A 22,500-nucleotide genomic window follows, 5' to 3' on the forward strand; every position below is an offset into this window, starting at 1 on the left:
ACGGTCACGATCCCTCGGGGGGGACAACGCTAAGCCTGGAGATAACCTGCAATGCTGCTGCTGCTGCTGCTGCTGCTGCTGCTGGCGCTCTGTTCCGAGACAGCTGTTATGTGAGACAACCCCCCCCCCCCAGCTCTCATTCTCCGCTGGGCACAGCTGGTTTGGGATAAAGCGCAGGTCGTGTCAGGAAGCACGCGACCTGCGAGCCTTTAAACCCCCTGACAGGCAGAGTTCCCAAGCCGAACCCATCCAAACATTTGCCAGTGATAGTATATTGGTTCACTTGTTTTAGTATCGTTGGATTCAAAGCAAAGGCCTTGTTTGATCGTTCGATGCCATTGAGCCGTTTAAATACATATCGTTTGCCTTGAGAGAAATGGGTAAGGCAAAAAAGGCTACATCCGTAGTGGCCCGAGAAAGTACACCAATAAAGTACATCAAGGCATAGATAAAGCAAAATTAATTTTCTGGAAATTATCCAAGAAATCAGTGCGCTTAGCTTTTATAAACATTATAAAATCTCCCTTTCCACACGCTCAAATATACGGATATGATTAAATCCGTAATCGTGCCATCTGAAACCAGAACCCAATGTTACTTGACCCGTCGCCTCTTTCACCTGTAGCAAACCAAGCACTCTCTCTCTCTCTCCCTCTCCCCCCTCTCTCTCTCTCTCCCTCTCCCCCTCCTATCTTTATTAATACCACATTTCTCCTTTGCCTCTTTTGCTTTTTTTTAATGAATACAATTCCCCCGTTGCCGTTTCTCCATTCCTGTGGAATGAGAAGCACATTTGGGTCGTGTTCCAGCAATGACAGAACCCTAAGACCCTGCACAGTCCCAGACCTGGGGCTTGGAAGAGCACACAGCCCCCCCAATGGTGCTGTTTACCACTTTCTTATCCCCCTCGACGCACACATGCTGATACACACACAGATGCCAACGCAAACACATACTAATACACACACGCATGCACGTACACACACATACACATACTAATAACACACACAGACACACAAACACACACTAATACACACACACAAACTTAACATTAACAGTCTTTCTTGTGTGTAAATGTAATCAATCGCACACAGTAATTTCTCCATCTTTAACGTTCCTACTCCATTTTCAATCAATTATTCACAGTCTCATCTCTCTTTGATAGCGGTTTTCCCTCTCTACGTGTGGTTTTCCCACTTTTGGCCCCAGTTTTCTTCTTCTTTTCCAGTGACTCTCCTGGCTTGCGGTTGTGGCTAACTATTCATCTGTTTGATTCATCCACCATGCCTGACCATGTCAGACCTTTTCCAGTCAGGAACCACCAGTCGATTATCTACTGGGACGGGGGGGGAAAGAGTGAGAGAAGAATCTGGCTCTATACTATTACTTACTCTTCAGTGAACTGCTTTACTTTATTGGATGCTCTCATACTATCCATGGATTCAACTATGATGCTTTGTGAACTTTGACCTTTCTCTTGATTAAGCGCACCTTTCAGCAACCCATATAGACGTCCGCTAATTACGATGAGGAAATACATTTACACCTATTCATTCGTTTAGCAGTCGCTTTCATCCCAAGGGGCTTCAAATCAGCCTGAAAGCAATCCAAACTGCCGTAGCGACGAAAAACGTTTCCAAAAAGACGACTGGACAAAGTGCAGAACTTTGAGCGGAATAATACAGAAACAAGCTGTATTTTTATACTAATAACGGACAGAGATTAACGGTTCTCCATCACACATCGTTGTATGGAAAACCCTGCGGCGTTTCCGCACCAACCCAAAGTGTACGGCCCGCAAACGGCCAAGACAAGTTATTATCTACATCGCCGACGTTTTGTTCCTCTTCTGCCCCGGCTCGCGGGTTCACGGGGGGTACAGCGGGGTTGGGGGGTTCCAGGGTTCTGGGCCTCCCGCCTACGGTGAACCCTGGCAGCCACCTGCCTCGCGGCCGCTCTGACAGGAGCCGGTGGCACATCAGCCTTCGTCTTCCATAACACTCCCGTATTGTTGCTGCTCCACCTCCTCCCAGCGCTGGGGCTGAGGGTGGAGGAGGTGTAGAGAGGTGGAGGGGTTAGGGGGTTATGGGTCTTTGGGGGCAGGCAGGTTTGAGTTAGAAATGAAGGAATTAGAAAATGAAATCCAGAGCGCTGGGACGGCCCGGCTTTAAAAACAAAGTAGCGGTGTGTTTTCTCTGCCCTCCTCTCTCCCTCTTGCTCCGCCTGTCTCTATCTCTCTCTCTCGCTCTCTTTCTCTCTCTCTCTCTCTTGCTCTCTTGCTCTCTTGCTCTCTCTCTCGCTCACTTTCTTTCTCTCTCTCGCTCTCTTTCTGTCTCTTTCTCTCTCTTTCTTTCTCTCTCTCGCTCTCTTTCTGTCTCTCTCGCTCTTTTTTTCTGTCTCTCTCTCGCTCTCTTTTTGTCTTTCTCTCTCTCTCTCTCTCTTTCGCTCTCTCTCTCTCTCTCTCTCTCTCTCTCTCTCTCTCTCTCTCTCTCTCTCTCTCTCTCTCTCTCTCTCTCTCTCTCTCTCTCTCTCTCTCTCTCTCTCTCTCTCTCTATCTCATTGACACCGGTCACAAATTTGTGGTCGGGCTTCCAGGCATCGGTTAGCATAGGACCACATCAGAGAGGCCGGACGCGGCTCCGGGATAATGGAGGTTACACGGTTTTGGCAAAGCGGGTCACAAGAAGCAAAGCCTTTGTTTCAGCTCACTCTGCTGCCGGAACCAGAGAAACACACCACTGTCAGGGAGGGGATTGCTGGGACGTTGCTATTGTCTCATGATGTCGTCTCATGTGAGAGCTTCAATGGCGAGTTATTCCAAGCGTTTGTGGAGACTTGTGGAGAAAGTGATCAGAGCTTTTTTGAAGTCTATCTCAAGGATCTTGGCGTGGTGAAGCAAGGCTGGGTGAGCTCAAGGTCAGGGTGCTCTGGGTGTCAGTCCCCCGGAGGACCGTGAACGTGAGGTTGGGAACAAAGTGAGAACTCTTCCCTGTTTTGGCACTGCAGTGGCGGAACGAGATCCCTGCCTGGACTCTTCATACCTTTCTTACTCCCCCATCGCTCATTCTCCTCCCTTACACTGCTAGAGGCACCCCTCTTACCCATCTATTGCATGTTGTACATCCCGGCAGTTAATGTTCGCACTTGTTGTATGTTGTATGTCCTGCCACTTAAAATTAGTAATAGTAAAAAATTTAAAAAGTAGCGTAAAAAACGATCCTATTCATTTAGGTTTTAGATATGTTGCTTGCCATTTGTTACTATGAATATCTGTACTGTACCGAGAGCGAAATATTGTTGTCTCTCTTTCGTCTGACAGATGTACCTATTGTAAGTCGCTTCGGTGAAAAGCGTCTGCTAAACGCCCTAAATGCCCTAAATGTAAAGGTGGGGACCCAGAGTAGATAACACGCCCATAACCAGCCCTGAGACCCGGGGTTCTGTCCCGGTGTCCTGGGCTGCCGCCGTCTCCTGCCCGCCATCTCCTAGCCTTCAGGATTAGCTAACGACCCATTCTGCAACGACAAGGGCACCGGTCGCGGGACATTGGCAGCGGGGGAAGGCCAGAGAGGCGGCGCGCTGCCGGGAAGATGCTGAGGTGGAGGGGCACGGGCCGGGGGGTGTACGAAAGCAAGGACAATATTTACTGTGGAGTAATGTGGCGTGTGGATTCTTTTGGGTTTATCGCCGTTGTAGCAGGCTTCCTCTGCACTACAATGGGAGCATTGAGGGCCTTGGAGGGCCTTGGAGGGCCTTGGAGGGCCGTGGCGGACGGCGAGCATTGGGCTGGGCACCAGGCCAGGTACCGGGCCTCAGTTAAACCCAGGGAGGAGAAGGGGGGGGGGAATGTTTTATGGAGGGGAAGGAGAGGAACAGACATCGAAGGCTCATTAATACAAACACATGTGTACGCACACACTCTTTCTCTCTCTCTGTCGATGTCTCTGTCTTTCTCTCTTGGTCTCTCTCTGTCTCTGTGAGTGTGTGTGTGTGTGTGTGCCTCTGACTCACTCACTCACTCCAGAATGATCTCTCACTATCTCCCGTGAATCATTTTCCACATAAAAGAATGCGTAGAAATCCAGTTCGGGAAAAAATCAGTTATCCTCAGTCCATCATTTTGATGGTTCCTACAGCTGTCTTCTCACCTGCGGCTTCTCTACAGACGAGTCACCCTGGGAACCCAATACCGCGTTTCCTCATAGCGCGCCGAACCGTACAGACGGAGAGGGTTCGCCCACGCTTGATTCACACGGACGGCGAATGCGCCGGGTGTAAACAAACAACGCGGAAGAAAGGGAATACGGGAAAGGTGGCGGCCAGGAGGAAGAGCAGACGGAGCGCAGAGGAGGGGAACGGAGCGATGAAGCAGTGAAGCAACAGGGCTGTGTGTTGTCCTCTCGCGGGCTGGGAAGTTTCCTCCCGCTCGATGTGTGTGTGAATGGAAATAATAATAATAGCACCTGCGTGACATCAGTCCCACGCTGCTTCAAGTGTTTGTGTTGATACTGTGGGACGCCTCTGGGCTGCCCGGCTTCCGTGTGTGTGTTTGTGTGTGCGTGTGCGTGTGCGTGTGCGTGTGTGTGTGTGTGTGTGTGTGCGCGCGCGTGCGTGTGCGTGTGCGTGCCGGCATTCTGCCCCCTTTGTGTGAGTGCATCTCCTTACATGTGCATGTGTTGGCAGTGCTTTTGCGTGTGTGTATGTTTCTCCACACATGTGCGTTTGCTTGCTGTGTGTGCGTGTGCACAGCATCATTATTCTCGAGCCAACATCCCACCAGTAAAACACATGGGTGGTCAGCAGCTTTTATGGTGTTGGTTTGCAAACAATGTGAACCGGTTTGGTCCGAGGAGTCGCGCGTTGACTCACTCACCATGATCCATGTTCACCTAGATACCTAAACCGGCGGTTTTATCCCCAGTCCCTGCTCTGTTGGGCCCTGAGGCCCTAGCTGTTAAGAGAGCCATTAGACATCTAATAAAACATGGATGCTGTGGGCAAGGCCCCCCTGTTGGATACACAATGGAGAGTAGGATATAGCCCAACAACAAATTGGATTATTTACTACAACCCCCCGTCCAGGAAAACAGTGTAAACGGTTTAAACTGTAACCAGATGTAACACTCTGCGTTGGTAGAGAGCAAACAGTAAACAATGTGAAGCACTCACACACACAACCACTCACGCATGCACAGGCGCACACACACACACATTTTCAAGTACATAAAAAAAATTTGAGCTGACCAGCATCTTTTTGTGAAATATTGTGTAATTTGCAGAGTTAATTTGGTAACTTGAACATCATCTTTTATCCATCATCTTATTTCTTACTTTCTCTCTTTCTCGCTGAACTTCTGACCCCTCTCTTTCTCTCTTACTTTCTCTCTTGAAGTAAATTGGCTTATCCTCCTCTATGCCTGTCAGGCAAGCCCTTCCTCTCTCACTGTGCTTCTCTCCCTTGGTCTCTTCCTCTCTCTCTCTCTCTCTCTCTCACTTTCTCTGTCTGTCTGTCTGTCTGTCTGTCACTCTCTCTCCCTCCCTGTCTCTGTGGTTATCCTCTTCTATGCCTGTGAAGCAAAAATAATTTCATGCAGAAATCAAGAGTTTTCATTTTTATGTATAATCTTTTTATTTTATTTTTCATATCAATATTTTCCACTTTTACAAATATGTTCATATGTTCATACAAAAAAGGCAACAACAGAGCTTTACAACTAAGAGCTTCCCAAAGTAAACAGGGAAAATTAACGATCCCATTGAAAATACTGTGCGTGGTTTTCAATGTAAACTAATTAGCGGACAAATGTTCCAGTTTGATCTTTTGTTTTTTTTGGCCATTTTGGTTGTGATTGAATACAGATTGAATCCAAGGAAAAACTGCAGTGTGGTGTGTGTACATTCCGGCACATACACATCTTAGTGTGTGTGCAGGTATTCTGTGTGCTCTCTGATGGGTGACACTGAGAGACATATCTAGTGGTAACATTATGTCTGCGCGTCTCTTAAAGACGTGACTGGACAAGCTCCTGCATTATCACGTTTGTTGACAGACCTCACACACACACACACACACACACACAAACACACACACCTACACACACACACACACACACACACACACACACAGGCAAGCTTGCCACCATAGAGAGCGTGAACCTCTTTGTTAATCCTAAACGGTTTGACATCCCAGTGTGTCTGGGTCACCATGTTTTTGAGGTCTCCTTCTCGCCTCCGAATGATTAAATTAAGAGCACAACACTATGGAGTTACCACGCTACATCTGGAGCTGGAGCTGTTTTAAAATGAGTGAGACTAAAACCAACTTTTTATGGTGTTAGGCAATATGCCACAGAAGCAAATGTCGTACCCCAGGGAATGAAAGTACACACAAACACAGTATTCTGTGTGAGTTGTGAGCAGTATAACTCGAGTGCCTGGTAGCATGAATCAACAATAGAGTATCCGACGTTGTCTCTCCATTCTCAGCTTTCTGGTATAGTTACATTTTGGTATGCGTCACAGTTAAAACTAAATACGGGGGTGAGTTTCCCTTTGTAACTTTTTGTAATCGTTTCAATGGAGGTAAAGGCGGGTGAGTGCTGAAGAATGAGGAAGGGGACTTAGCCCTGGGTCAGGCCAGACTTAACAGCTACTCAGACCGTCTGACATTCTGCAGGCAAAGCCCTTTGATTGACTCTGTTGGTACAAATTGCATTTTTAATCTTCAAAGATCTTAATCTGATGTTTTGTCTGTCGGTGAGTCACAAGAGATAGGGATGGAAGGCTGCACAGTCACATCGTTTTAACAAGAGAGAAAAAAAAACAACAGACACTTATAAAAAAATAACATTAGAAATTGTATTTGTACAAAAGCAGTAGAGCCGAAGGAAGCTATGCAAGAGAGCAATGCGCGGTGGAGCCGTCTTCGACGACGCTTCATTTGGTGACAAAAAAAGGTCATTCACAGCAAGCACGACTCCTTTAAGGTAGTGCTGATTGTGCTACAACATAGCAAAAATACAACCCGTCATATTAATAGGGTTTAGATCAGTTATTACAACTGGGAAGTTGTAACAACTGGGAACTATTGTTCTCTTCTTTACTACTAATAGGGACATCACCCACCTCTGGCATAATTTAACCCTCAATTTCAATCTATAGCCCTCAATCTGAGGGGGTTGTCCATCTGGTAGGAAACTGCAGAAGTCAGCTACATCATATTTAAGGGAATATCCCTTTTTTTATTATCTCCAATCTCTTTGTTTATTGTCCAGTTAGACAAACACTTTATATTTACAATGTCTTTAATGTTCCGCATCTCTGTTACTGGATGGCCGGTCCCTCCCACTGCCACTGCTATCACCCAGAGCAGTTGCCAAGATGACAACAGCACACCACAACAGAACGCCCCCAGTCAGTCTCCCCAGTGCAGTGCAGTCCGAGCTGTCAGAAGTAGCCGGGCTTGTGCGTGCACATATTGTTGTTCGAGGTGAAGTGATCCTGGAGCAGTAGCTCCTCGTACTCCAGGTTACCGTTCTGAACGGCAGGCTCGGGACTCAAGGCCTCGGGCTGCTTCTTAGGCAGAGCCCCATTGTCTAGGCTGGTCCGCACGCCCTCCAGTTCCAGCTGGGAGGGCTCGCAGTCCAGGTGGTTCAGGTGGCCTTTGCCCCGTCTTTTGCGGAGGTAGCAAACAAGCCCCACGGCTGCTGCTATCAGCACCAGTGACAACAAGATGGCCAGGGCCGGCACCAGCATGGTGGTCAACCGCTTGTCCTCTACCCGGGCCCCCACGGTGCTCTGATGCTGGCCCACCGTGTGGGCCTCAGTGCAGGAACTGTCCATACCGATAGGGGTGCCCAGAGGGCTGGCACACACGGTGTATGTGGAGTTTGGCTTCAGGCCTCTGAGCGTGTACTCCGGGTAGTTGGCGGGAACGCTCAGGTCGATCGGCCGGCGGTCAGGCCCCGAGAGATTCCGGTAGGTCAGGCGGATTCCACGCATGTACGGCCGCCTCTCGATGTAGCGGTGAAGGTCCAGCCGTATCGTGGTCGAGGTCACGGCCCGGGAGCTGATGTCCGCTGCGTCCGAGATGACCGTTGCCATGGACACCTCGGCCTCAGGCGCGGAGGGTGAATGATGACGGGGGATCTCACAGTAGACGCCCGAGGTGCCGGGTTGACAGGTGCATGCTACCTGGCCGCGTCGGTCCAGCCGACACAGTCCACCGTTAGAGCAGGTGTTGGGATGGCACGAAGTCGGCTGCATCTCATTGTCAATGCTGCTGCTGCTGCTGGGGCTGGCATGGACAGGTGGCAAAGAATTGTCGTCTTTTGGGTCCAAGGAGTAGTCGCTGGGCATCGGATCGAGAAAAGCTTCAAATGTACTTAGGAGGAGGGTCACAGGGTCAGCTGCGGTGGTGGTGGTCTTGACCGTGGTGGTGGTCACTCTGGTCGTAATAGGGCAACCAAACTCACTGTGCTCCATCCTCTGCAGAACCTTCCCAGCATTTATCGGGGGGAAGTGGCAGCGGGTCTCCTCAGTTCTGTGCAGGGTAATTCCCTTGGTCTTCAGCCAGTTTGGAAACCATGCAAGGTTGCACAGGCAGTTGAAGGGATTCTCCGCTACTTTTAGTTTCTCCAAGTGGGGGAAAAGCTTCGGGAATTCCTCGGGGAGACCCTGTAAACTCAGGCTGCTGATGTCCAACTCGTGAAGATCCCCCAAATTCTGCAGATCCTTTATATCCAGGGGTCCCATGGGGTTCCCTCCGAGGCTGAGGTGGATCAGCCCTCTTGCTTCCTTCAGCGCCGGAGGAAACACCTCCAGTTGATTCTCTGATATGTCCAGATCATGGAGATTACCCAGACTGGCCATGAGCTCATCATCGAGGTGGGTGAGCCCGACTCCTGCCAACCTCAGGGACTCAAGGTTCGGGGTCTTGAGGTCTTCCGGACCAAGAGTCGGGAACACATTATGGCGGAGGTCCAGCAGCCTCAGCCTGGGTAAGGACAGCGCCGGCAGTGTAGTAAGCTGGTTTCCCTGTAGCTTGAGCTCTATCAGCTGCTCCAAGCCGTTAAAGGCCGCCGGGTGGATGGTCTTGATGTGGTTGCTGTACAAGTAGAGCCGCTCCAGAAGGGGCATGCCGTGGAAGCAGTGTTCGGAGATGTACGTGATCTGGTTGGAGGACAGGTCCAGGTTCCTCAGGGAGATCAAGGGCTGGAACACCTTATCGGGAAGCGCCGTCAGCTTGTTCTGACTGAGGTCCAGCATCTCAAGGCTCTCCAGGCCATCAAAGTCCTCCTCGGCCAGTCCCTCGATGCCATTGGAAAAGAGGTAGAGGTTCTGCGTGGCCGGGGGTACCCCCTGAGGGATGGTGGGTGAATGCCGCTGGAAACAGAAGATGGACTCCAGAGTGGAGCAGGAGCAGTCCTTCGGGCAGTCGCTTGGCAAGGCAGCGACCGGTAGGAGAAGAAGAAGCAGAAGGAGGAACAGGGGAGTCAGCGGAGTGAGAAGGACCTTCATCTTGGCAATGTGTCTCTCTCTCCTTCCCCCCGCTCGGCCTGAAACGAAAGAGAACAAAAATGCGATCAGCGACCTGTGACTTCAGAGGCTTGAAGGATACGAAGAGAATGGAACAGATGGTACGAATTGTGTCTTCTCGCAAGGCATTGTACCTCTGTCGAACACATTAGTTACTTTGTCATAGTGACACCGCAGAGGCAGAATGTAATGCGTAAATGTGCCTGACGTTTCAACTTATTTTACATCATTCTACTATAATACCATTGAATGAGGTGCGAACAAAAAAAATTATGCTGAATTATGTTGCTAAATTCTATATTTTTGACCGAGCCTTCGCATCAGGGGCCTGCATGCTCCTGTGATCAAAAGCAGTCCCCTGGCACAAGGCTGCTCAGGCAATAAGCTGCCTGGCTGACCCCGGGGGCTGTGAGCAGCTTTCCACCGTACTTATAAAGACGTCTGCTCCGTGGCACCGGTCCACACTGCTCTGGCTTGGGCCGCGCTGCATTCTCGGTGCAATGTGCTGTGTAATTGATAGTATTGAGCGAAGCAGAACCTCGGCTTTGCTCTTTACAGTGGCAGATACTTGGACGCAATAGGTGCTCTTTGTTGCTGCTGTGTGTGTGTGTGTGTGTGTGTGTGTATGTGTGTCTTTCTCAGCTAGTAGCGAGTGCCACTGTACACATGCTGTGGGTTAACTCGGGGGTTGAGGGGATAATCTTCACAACGCAACCCATGACCACTGAACCTCCCCCGGGCCCAGTAGTATCTCCCCATGTAGATCCACATCTTTAATCTGAGTCCCGGGCTGACGAGTGAAGCTGGCACAGGGCACAAATAACCTCAGCCATCGTGATAAAGTTATACGAACAAGGCCTCACTCAGAGCCTTCACTCAGGAACGGCCCGGCCGCCGGCGGCGCTCCGGTTTCTCCGGTTTCGTCCCGGCCCACGACGTGTCAGCACTATGCCGCCGTTTGTGTGTGCGTCCGCCGCATCGGAGAGCAGGGGCCTGCCGTCTGTCTGGCCGTGATTTAGTCCGCGCCGTTCTAAACTGGGGAGATGGACTGCAGGGGTAGCTCAAACGCCGCCTCCCCCCTTTCCCCTTTCCCCGCCGAGCGGTCGGCGGGATTATAAATAACACGACGACTCGCGTACGCGTGTTGTCACTACACGGAGGACGACGCACAAACTCGGCTCGCCATGTCGTCTTGAAACTAATAAAAACGCATGAGGAATGTGTTTTTAGATTTGTGCCGTTGTCTCCTGAGATCTCCTGAGGGCCTCTTAAGGACTTGCAAGGAAGGGGGGGGGGGCGCCTCAGGACTTGAAAGGGGTTGAGGGGGGGGTTAGAGATATGGGGGTGGGAGGGGATGCAGGGTAAAGGAGAGAAAATAGATTCAGCGATGCAATGCATCAACCTCTGAGAACCGGGGGGGATGGGGGGGCATAACCTGTTTCTATGACCTCTTTGCTTCGCACTACTAGTAAATCTATTCTCAGTGTTTCCGTGTGACAGCAGGGCCTCCCGTAGTCAATACAGTCACCAGGGCAGTGAAATGGAGGCTGACGCTCATAAAGTCATGGTTTTGTGCTCTTTTTATGACTTAAATGAAAACCTCATTTGTCCACGGGGGATGTATTGTGTTTTGTGCTGCAGTCCCAGTTAATCTGTATTTGGTTAACCGATCCCCCCTTCTTTGCACGCTCGCCCTCTCTCATTGTGTTTTCCCTCCTCGCGTGCTTGTGACCGAGTGGAACAGTTTTACCAAAATATTTCCGTTAATTTCCTCAACTCATGTCAAAAGAGTTAGCAAAGGTTAGCATCACATATGGAGCCCGCTAATGTCAGTGTAGCCTCATGTAGCACAGGCTTGGTGACAGCGCATGCTAAAACGATGAAATGCGCCAAGGCACGTTAAACGCATCAGAAGAGCTGCTGCAAGCTTAGATGTTTGACATCCGTCACATTCGATCCTTCAACCCTTGCTCTCCGTCCACTATTCAGTGACACTGCTTCTCATGCTGTCACCAATCTCCCCACTTGGAGGACAGATCAAAAGCATTGTCGGTGGATGACGAGGGGGCAGGAGATGAAGGGCTGGTGTCGTTCTATTGTACCATAGCTTTGGCATTTACTCTCAGCATACTTTTTCCCCCACTTCGCCTTAGATGTCGCAACCCCATCCCATGAAACAATATTCAGATTTCATCCTCTTGATGGTTAGACTGTTCTAATCTTTGGTAAACCTCAAACAAAGCGCATATTTGCGTGGATAGCGTTTTTTTTCCCCTCATGACGTTCAATGGGGCCATCCAATCTTGAACTGTGAAATGCCTCAGCATTCTTTAATTTGCTGCATCTGTGCAGACATAAACAGAATAGCTAGTGGAGGTCAGAGCGACACTGTACACAATCCTGTGGTTGAACCAAGCAGATAGTCCAGGACCACCTGCTAAAGGGAGAACCTCCTCTCTAACCTTTGCCAGCCATGCAGGAAAGCTGGGCCTACTCATTGGAACTGTTTACGGACACGCCCGCACATGCACACGCGCACGCACACACAAAACATCTGGTGGTCGCAGAGGTTGCTTGTTGAATTGGCCATTGGGGGGTCAAAGGTTGCCGTTATACCATAATTAACGAGCAAACCCGCTGGGAAACTCATGTTAACGGCAGGAAGGGGGTGACGCGACGTCTTGGAAGATTCGCCTTGTTGTACCTGAACTGTGTACCCAGGGAGCACTAGGAAACACATCGGGTTCCCTACTCTTCGCATTTCTGGATTACACCGCGCGCCTCGACTCCAAAACAAAGGCTTAGAAAAGAGCGAGAAACCCACAGAACGCTCCTGTCAACACGAGGATCGGGGAACAGGAGAGGCAACGACGGACGGGAGAGGACGGAAAACGAAAGAGAAAAAGAGACGGAGGAAAAACAAAACTGGAGCCGACTGTGTGTGCAGAGCGAGGGATAATAAAGGCTTTAGGAAGCTAAACAGGAGATCGGGAGCGAGAGAGAGAGACTACCGCCGAGTGTAAGCAGCAGATGTCAGATGTTCTACCGCGTCTCAGGTTCTCTTGTACAAACACCTCGGGCCAAGGAGCTGGGCTGTTTTCCTGTCTCTGTGCATCTGTGTCGGAGCGACGGCAGATCACGGATTAAACCCCCGGACCAGCGGCTCACTGGCCCTACTCTGTGACTTTGTGCAGCGGATCCCACACACTGTGGCCTCGCTGCAGTGCAGGACGGGGTGTTTCCCACAGGTGTTAAGTGAGGCCTAGCCTTAAACCCAAAGGGGTTTGTTTTCACTGGAAGTGGCTGTCTGGCCGGGAAGCAGAGGGCGCGAGGAAGTAAGACAGAGAGAGGACAGGGGGAGAGAGGAGAGGAGGGAAGGTGACAAGAAAGAGGGGGAGAGAGGAGAGGAGGTAAGGTTACGAGAGAGAGAAAGAGAAGAGCACAAAGAAACGGACCAAGACAGACAAGTGTGCAACTCTGTGTGTGTGTGTGTGTTTGTATCTCTCTCTCTCTCTCTCTCTCTCCGCATCTCTCTCTCTCTCTCTGCCTCTCTCTCCCTCCCTCCCTCCCTTCCTCCCTCTCTCCCAAAACCGAGACCTCTTCCCCTGAGTTGTAATTTCCTCTCCCCCCGCCCCGTTTGCCCGTGGAGACATTCCTGAGACAGGCACCAGCTGAGCCTGAGGAAGCAGAGTCTCTCCCCAGCTCGGCTCTCTGAGCAGGTCCTATGGGGGCCTTAAGCGACCATACCGATTAACAGGAAACGCGTGTGATGCAATGAATTAAGCATCCGAATAAAATCATGCAACAACGAGTTAGGAAAACACACCAGCGGAGCAAGCCCCCCTCCTCCCAGATATGAAGAAATGGGAAAGGACCCCTTCCAACTTTTTTTGCCAACTCTCTTTCTTTGTTCCCTCTCTTTAAGACGTAGGGGATGAAAACAGCGAGGTCGTAGCCACTGGAGCAAATGGAAAGTTTTTGGTCGGGGTGGGGGGGTACCAGCAGGGCGGGGGCCGGGCTTAGGGGGGGTGAAGTTGGTACTTTGTCAATTAAAGTCCTGCACTCCAACGTCAACAGCTCTTATCTACAAGGGGAGGGCCGGCTGGTGGGCTATGAAATGAAAGGGATAAGGCGAGTGTGTGTGTGTGTGTGTGTGTGTGTGTGTGTGTGTGTGTGTGTGTGTGTGTGTGTGTGTGTGTGTGTGTGTGTGTGTGTGTGTGTGTGTGTGTGTGTGTGTGTGTGTGGAAACGTAGGTCCATAGGGCGTTAGCATAATCCATGAGGTCTGGTGGGAGACTGGATGTGTGTGTGTGTGTGTGTCTGTTGTTAGAGGAGGACGTGCAACACACCAACCCCCCGATAAGGTGATGCAGCTTCTCGTTACTGAGTCCATACTCCCATGAAAGAATCTGTCTCTCTGCCCTCTGCTCTCTCTCTCTCTCTCTCCTTGTGATCTGGGGCCATAATCCCCATGCTATTTGCATTAGTGTGTATGATCTAAGTCTCTTCTGATCAGCGGGGGCCCTGGCCACGGGGCCGTCACATGCAGAAGACCCCTCTGTATCGCACACCATCTCAATCCCTCAGCTCAGACGTACACACAGCCATCCCCAGACGCCCCACGGCTGGTAAACAACGACAAACGCTGTCCTCTGTAGACAGATGTAGGACGTGTCATTCCAGTCACACTCTTATCGGTCGTACCTGTTGGGCAGGATGTGTCAGATAAGCATTCTGAGCACGTCCGGATTTAAGAGCACGCTAATCGCGAATTGTTGCAATAGTAGTAGATATGGCATGCCGGTGTGTTTTTAAATAGTTCTTGACAAGGGATGCATTCATTGTCATGTGCAACGCAGTACCACATGGGATGCAGATCGTAAAAAAGCCGATCACAGTCGAGGGAAGAAGGTGGTTTCCGAACTCTGAGATCAGCCGGTGCAGCGTTATCCCGACGCAGAGCGAGGAGGAGGGGGTAGGGGGTTGGGGACCGGGGCCGACGTTTCTACCACGCCTGTCAGTGGCAATCCTTCTCCTGCAGCCGCAGCACCGGCGCGGTGCTTTGTATCCTGGATCCGGCGGAGGCCTGAGAGCCCAAATAGTTCAACAAAGCCCCACGCTCACTCAAGATCTTGAATTGATTTCAATCCCGAAACCACGGAAAGAAACGACAGCGGGAGAATCCCGCGACAGGTCCACAAAATGGTTCCAGATCCACACGGATCCGGTCGAAGCCTCAACCGGCCTGGCCGTTAGGAAACGGAAATTACATTTCCCATCGTTCCCTTCACCCTCCATCTACCCTTCTGACGTTTTTAATTCAGTAGAGGGTTGAGCGTTCTGACGTTTTGATTGGGCACATGCATAACCCTCTCCGTGGGGCTCTCATCCAGGCCGACCAATGAGAGGGGAGGTGGTGGCAGGTTACTGGAAGCTGCTGGGTCTACAGAAGGGGTGGACCCGAGGCTACAAACTAAAAAGAGTTAACAGAGACCAGACAAAGAGTAGTTGCACCGTAGGACAGACGCAGGTCAGCTGTACACGGGCTGGGGTAATATTACAAGATTCCCATACAGACAGCGTTTGCTTTACTGCTCAATAAAGCAGAAAAGGGCTTAAGAGAGCTTTAAGGTCAGGTGGTCGCTCTCTGCACCCCCTCCAGTACTAAATCAGCTGCAGATAGCATCGGGCCAGAACAAAGCCCTCCGACCAATGAAGTGTAGAAGAACTCCAGGGGTCAGAGGTCGGGCTGAGATTAGTGTTTCCAATGCTGCTCAATGTTGTGTGTCCTCTGTTGTTACTGTGGTCCAGAAGACCCAGATAACGATCCATGTTTGAAATAGGCACACGCCCAGCTCTGGTTTCACACACACACACACACTCATACTCACATACACACATAAACACGTGCAAACACACACACACACACACCTGGAGCTTTGAACGTGTCCATGCCATAGCAGGTGCTCTCTCTCCTCCTCTGGGGCGATGGGAAACCCTAAACCTCCACAGTGTGTCTGGGTAAACGAGACGACCTGCGCCTCAACCCTTTAGCTCACTGAGCTCCAGCCAACACTCCCTCCCACCTCCTGGCCTCTAGCCCCGGCCGCCCGCACCCTCCACTCTCCCACCCCAGGGACCGAGCCCTGGAGCTAGGGTGAGGAGACAGTCGGAGGCGGGCAAACAGCCCAGACCTGATTCGGGTTCTCGTCTGGCCGTCCTCTGAGCCTTGGAGCACTGAGGTCCGGCAAGCGCTGCCCGTTCCAAAAGGAAGTGTGGGCCATTTCCCTCTTCGTACTCCGGCCAGAGGAAATAAGTGTTTGTGCTGGTCAGATCCCAGAGCTGATTTTATTTTGCACCAGAAGCACAAAAACCTCAAAGGGAAAAACTGTCTGGCGTAGCACACACAGCCCCATTCTGAAGTACTAGTTTATTTTTATCGATCTCTTTCTTGCTCTATCTCTTCTATCTCTCCTATCTCTCCATCAAAGTCTCTCCCCCCCCCCCCCCAAGCCATTGACCAACACACAGTGCCTTCTTGTCTGCTCACATGAGTGATGGTCCAGACCCTGATGTCTATCTGTCATCAGTGGACTCTGCCCCGTGACCTGGAGGGACCGAAACACACCCAGGTCACCATCGGCGTCCCCCTGTCAGCAGTGTCCCAATGGGGGGACAATGTGCAGCTTTGACAAACATACATACATGCACATGCACACACACACACATACACATACATACACACACACACACACACACACACACACACAGACACACACACACAAATTAAAAAAAACAACAATGGAGAGCAGTCGTTCATGCACTTGTTCCGTCATCTTTTCGGTTTGATCCTTTAATAGTCGCTCTCTGTGCTAGGAATCTGCTCTACACAGCGTCCTCTCAGGGTTTGTCAGTAATTAACCAGGGGATTATTAACCATTCTCTGCTGCCGATCTAGTTGATCAGGTTGTCGTTGGCCTTCATTCACCTACACACAAAACTTCCTCTCTCTCTCTCTCTGGCCATCACTGCTGTCTCTCTCTGTCTCTCTCGCTCTCTGTCCCTACTCTGTCTCTCTCTCTCTCACTCAATTCCTCTCTGTCCCGCTCTCTCTTTTTCAGAATCTCTCTTCTACCTCTCTGTCTCTCTCTCTCTCCCTCCCTCTCTTCCTCTCTGTGTGTCTCTCTCTCTCTCTCACATTCACGTGCTCTATCTAGCCCACTGTATGAACCCCCACCTTGTGTGCGAATGAAAAGCTCCAGTCGCAGGTGTCTATTGTTGTCGGGGTGTTGCCTGTGGACTCCTATGTAATAACAGCGTGATTTATAGGTGTGTGGATACACACCTTTTGTGTTTCTCCACGTGCAAACAGTGTTTGGTTCAAGTGGTATGCTTGCGGCCTGGACGAACCAGTTCTGGTGAGTGTGCCGCTGGACAGGATGTCGTCCCATCTGCCTCGCGTGTCAATTGCATTTGCATTTCAAATGACAGACATAGCTGCACACACACACGGCCAAGGAAAGCTATTCTTCTGATGTCAGTGCATTGTTATTCTCGTCAGCCGACTCAGGTATGCTCACCCGAGTTCAGAAGTGAAGCGGCACACGCGACATTAGCGTGTGTCTGTGTGTGTGACGGTTTGTGTGTGTGTGTGTGTGTGCATGGGGGAGGGCGGTAGGTGGGGTTGAAACCTCATTCCATCCTGATGTTGCAATTCGCGCTCTACGTTTGACCCCACATGCGACGGCGCCCGCAGTGAAACCCTACGCCACAGCGAGCGCAGGGCACGTGGAACGCTGACAGGACGCTGCCGGGCCTTCACTCGCTGGGTAAATATTGTTCTCCGGAAAACTCCGGAAACATTTGGCAGGGACTGAGGACAAACACCCCCGGGGCCTGCTCAGGCTTTCTTCTTTTGCGCATTACTCGCGGATCATGGCGCCTACTTGGCAAACACCGTCCCCTTCTCTCCCTCCCTCCCGCCCTCCTCTTGAGTTGGGGCCGAGTGCGGACGGATCCCGCGGACCTCCCACTTCGCCCCTCTGCCCCGGTGTTGATGTCAGGCATTTGTGGATACAAGTCACACAAACAGAAAAACACTCTGGGCGCGGGGAAGGTCAGCTATGAGTCAGGCTCCGCGGCGTGCACGCCTGGCGCGCGTCTCGGATTCCAGCTCTCCAGTCGTGTCAATCCGTCTGCTCTCTCTCTTCTCCTTCCGTCTCTCTCTCTCTGTCGGCTCGCTCGCCCCGCGCTGCTCTCGCTCGCCCCTTCTCCTCAGGTCTGTTCATGTGCGGGGTGTTTATGTGTGTGTGTGTGTGTGTGTGTGTGTGTGTGTGTGTGTGTATGTGTGAGTATGACGGGAATCTTATGAAGCCATTGCTTCACACCTCGTGACATAACAGCCCCCCGGGCAGTGTGTGTGTGTGTGTGTGTGTGTGTGTGTGGATACAACATGGAGATACAGAGCATGGTCACACACTGCTACAGCTACATTGCAGAATGTTGGAGATACATTTGAATACCCCCACCCTCAAACAGCATCTAGATATGCCTGTCTGCAGCAGAGAGCTCCCCCTGTTACAAATGACATTCATTCATTCATCTGTCTATCATCTGGATCTCTTGATCTTTTTTCTCTCTCTCGCCTCAGCTCTCTCTCTCTCTCTCTCTCTCTCTCTCTCTCTCTCTCTCTCTCTCTCTGACGTTAAACCAAGAGGGGGCAACATCAAAAGTTAACAGTCAGACTGCACTTCTGGCGCAAACAAGCCTCCGAGCTCAGGGGCGAGTCGGGACAGGCGGGAGAGAGAGGGGTCGGGGCCCCTCACATCTCCACAGGGAACCTGATAGTTTCCTCCGGTGACAAACGCACTAAATCAACCAGGGTTTTACAACTTCTAATAACTGCCATCGATCAGGACTCAGTGTGCCGGGAGATAGTTTCCGTCTCCCACAGATATCGACCTGAGAGGGCGTATTCCCACATAAGCAATATAAACCGGCAGCGTCCCACCTGCCACCCCCCCCCACAAGGTGTGAACAGGACTGGGAGGTGATGAGTGACGCTGATAAGTTTGCCTCGATTGCGTTGTGAAATCACCCAGCCTGACAGAGAGGAAGGCAGTGTGCACCTCATCTTCCCCCGGCCGCCTCAACCTTCCTTCGCCCTGACGAAGCGGTCCCGCCGTCGGTGGCGCTGGGGACATGGCGACAGCCGTCGCCTCGACGGCAGCCATCGCCACGCCGACAGCCATCGCCACGGCGACCCTTCCGTCCCACTAACAGAATCCTAACAGAACGTTAAACCCCTGGCAGCTCATTGCTCCGCAATGTCCGAACACGACGTGGCATTGCAATATCTAATGCGGTAGGATTAGATATTGCGGTAATAACTCGGACCACCGCCATGCAGGTACCCTGCTGTGGATCAGGCGCCATGCCCTGCCCGGAGTACCGCCGGCTCACCTGCGGCAGGCGGTCGGGGCTCCACCAGGCCCTGCCGTCGGTGTCTGTCAAAGGCACAAGACGTCTGTCAGCAGCAACGTATTAAGAGGCAACCGCGGTGCCAAGCAGTGCAATTAGCCAACCGCAGGTGTGCAGCCGGCCTGCTGGCTCCCTGCTGGGAGCCGGAGAACAACAAGGCTACCTTTTCCCTGAACCGCGCCAGCGGTTGTCTTAGTGTGGTGGGCGGGTTTGGCGGTATGCTATAAGTATCATCTATGGCGGCCTCTCTTAGCTTGTGTGTGTTTTTGTGGAAACCCTGCGATGTCTTTGGTGACATCGCATCCACAATCCCCACCGCACACACACGTACACACACTCTTAGGCGGCATCTCTACCAGGCCATGTGAGTCCATGTGCCGGGCTTCAGGCATCTGACATTATTGTTGGCATCTGGTGTCTTCTCAGAGAGAGAGAGAGAGAGAGAGAGAGTGAGGGAGAGGGAGGGAGGGGGAGAGAGAGACAGAGAGAGACCTCTAAGGGGAAAAAACGTAATGAATGACTCTTTGTCTTCCTGCAGCAGTGAATAGCAGCATGCCTAAATAAAGACCTGTGTGTTCACTCCAATCAACACATCCGTCCCTGCGCGGTACACTGGTCATAAAATGAGTGGAGTCCACAGCCAACTGGTGATTTGGTAAACAATGCCTGGCTGTGTGTGTGTAGGCTTGGCACACGCTTCGTCTGAAGTAACTTCTTCAGATGTTGGAAGATACCATTCTACACATTTTTCACGTGTGTATGTGTACTACTGATAGTACTAGCACTGCACACACAGGTAGATCCAGTACAGAAACAACACATACGTCTCCAAACCTCAACGATTCAGTTGGCTTGAAAATCAGGTATGATTTCACCTGACACTCACTCGATCACACACACTGTCTCACAAACACACGCACGCACACACACACACACACACACACACACACACACACTATCATACACACACACACATACTGTGTCTCATACACACACACACACTGTTTCACAAACACACACATACACACTGTGTCTCACACACACACACACACACATACACACAAACACACACTCATACGCCCGGTGTCCTCACATGCCATAGTTGTGAAGACACCACATTTTCTTTAAAATTATAACTATAAAAGTTTAATGTAGTAGCTTAAAGCTATCTTTCCTACTGCCTGTGAAGTGTTTGGTGTGTCTTTCGGATATTTCTCATTCCTTCTTCTTGACTGTAGTTAACAGTAAATTAACGTGTGTGTGTGTGTGTGTGTGTGTGTGTGTGTGTGTGTGTGTGTGTGTGTGTGTGTGTGTGTGTGTGTGTGTGTGTGTGTGTGTGTGTGTGTGTGTGTGTGTGTGTGAGGAGTCCCAGGAGTGGCACATCATAAAGTTATTATTGGAAGTATGTAATTAATTTCAGTTAATTTGGCCCCGCCCCTCTCATCAGAGAACGCGTGTTCATCGTCTTAACTCACCCAATCAGGATGAGGCGTCTCCTCACCACCTCGCTCTGAGTGAAGACTGGACGTCTCTATCTGTGAAGACATTCAAGCAAAACATCAATCAATATATATTTGTATTATTAATTGTTTTTTCAACAACCAGTTCGGTACTGTGTGATTGACAGCTCATCGTCTGATTGGCAGGCCCTAGAGGCCGGTAGACCTGTGTCTCCAACGCGCCCTACAGCAGTGGTTCCTGACCTTAGGGTCTCCTCTTGGGGCCCCTGATGTGCATACGGGTTCGCAGGAGGTTGCTGAAGAAACTTAACCAATATTTGTTGATCCGTTTTAGCAAACAGCCTCCTAATTCAAAGCCTGGGCGAACGTCTTCTAACCAATCAGTGTGAAGCAGAGCGGCGCGATGGCGTCCACCTGTTGACGTCACCGGCAGATCTTAAGTGGGTAACAACAATTTGTGTGGAAGCAGAAGACGCACAAAGTTGGGAAACAATGCCCTACCGGCTGAGCAGGAAGTTCAGTTTTAACGGGTTTAAACCGGGAGCCACCGGTCGGCCGTGTGTTGCGTCCAAAAAACTACAACTCAACACAGTTGAGCGGGAATTAAGGAATGCGGCCCGGCCACTTTAGCCTGCTCGTCCTCTTGTGTGTCTGTGTGTGTGTGTGTGTGTGTGTTTGTGTGTGTGTGTGTGCGTGTGTGACTGCTAGTCAAAGTACGAGAGCTGTTGCAATCACTAGGATTGCAGTAATATGCGCAGCTTTCCTCACAGTTTCGTCAACACATCTAATAGACTGTGGTAGTGTTGAGATGTGGACTCAGAGATTCCTGCGTCTGCTTTTATAAATTTTGCATTTAGTTTTACTACCTGTTGGGCCACTTAGGTGTGGTAGCTATTCCGAAGAATTAGCACTTAAGTCCTTGCCCCACACACACACACACACACACACACACACACACACACACACACACACCATGACTAGGGTAACAGCTAAGACTATGGCCACTTCCGGTTGGATGGGAATTCACGTTTTTAGGTTTATCCTCTTCTTTGGCTACTTACTGAGTGGTACACGGCACGCAAACATTTTCTCGGGTCAAAATCCGAGAAAAAGGTTTTGAAAGCCGCATTAGCAGTTGATGGACTCAGCGGCGGTACATGTGGCGTGGGGATGGGGGCGGTGACGTTCACATGTTAGCAGTTGCATGTCCTTCAAACTGTGGTTTCAGGTCAAGGCGTCTGCCAAACAACAGAACCTGATTTTGCCACACCTGTGTGACCTCTCAAATGTCATCTCTCTCACACACACACACACACACGCATCAACACACACAAACACACGAAAATGAACACACACACACACAAACATGAACACACACGAACACACACACACACACACACACAAACACACACACACACACACACAGTTTAAGATCATGGACACAGGCGGTACACGTCTTGGGTAATCATCATCTGGAAACAGTCTGGCCACTATACGACACACACAAGATATATCGCTGTTGACCCAATCGGGGCTCTGCATCAGTGTCCTTAACTGATTATATAATAATTTAACGTATTTAAAAAAGACAAGGTCGACTTTGTATTACGCAGGCCGTAGCGTGTGGTGATCCTCTTGTGTCTGGCCGTGGCCGTGCTACGGGCCTCTGGGCCTCAAGGTACTTAATTGTGTAGCATCTACAGTAGCTGCTATCGTTGCTTTACACGGGGAATGGGTTAGCCTAGCAATTGTAATACTTGCACTTGGTTCTATGAACATCTTTACTGTACCGACAGCGATATATTGTTTCACTTCTTATGACAAATGTACTTATTGTAACAAATGCACTTATTGTAAGTCACTTTGGATAAAAGCGTCTGCTAAATACCCTAAATGTAAATGTAAATGTAAATGGGCGGGGACGTAGAGTTATCTATGAGGTAGCCTTGGCGGTAGCTTTAGCGGTAGCAGTAGAATTAGCTCAGTGAGGGACCCTGGCTCTGCCGTGTGGACAGTTGATCAGC

At 50.6% G+C, this 22,500-nt stretch overlaps 2 protein-coding genes across 3 annotated transcripts in view; one reads left to right on the forward strand and one right to left on the reverse strand.

Moving 5' to 3' along the window:
- The window catches only part of coro7 (coronin 7), a 101,315-nt gene that overhangs the window by 44,558 nt on the left and 34,257 nt on the right, over positions 1 to 22,500 (forward strand). The window lies entirely within an intron of this gene.
- vasnb (vasorin b) overlaps positions 5,647 to 22,500 on the reverse strand; it is a 21,150-nt gene continuing 4,296 nt past the window's right edge. Inside the window, exons 1-3 of one of the 2 annotated variants that reach the window (XM_079745798.1) lie at positions 21,538 to 22,218; positions 20,492 to 20,551; positions 5,647 to 9,557 (exon numbers count right to left, since the gene is read on the reverse strand). In XM_079745798.1, the coding sequence (XP_079601924.1) occupies positions 7,447 to 9,519 (2,073 nt within the window). In that variant the 5' untranslated portion in view covers positions 9,520 to 9,557; positions 20,492 to 20,551; positions 21,538 to 22,218 and the 3' untranslated portion in view covers positions 5,647 to 7,446. Of the gene's footprint in view, positions 9,558 to 20,491; positions 20,552 to 21,537; positions 22,219 to 22,500 lie in introns of those variants that run through there. The other variant, XM_079745797.1, reaches the window with a different exon arrangement.

The sequence above is a fragment of the Pollachius pollachius genome, assembly GCF_949987615.1.
Source record: "Pollachius pollachius genome assembly, chromosome: 11".
Taxonomy (NCBI): domain Eukaryota; kingdom Metazoa; phylum Chordata; class Actinopteri; order Gadiformes; family Gadidae; genus Pollachius; species Pollachius pollachius.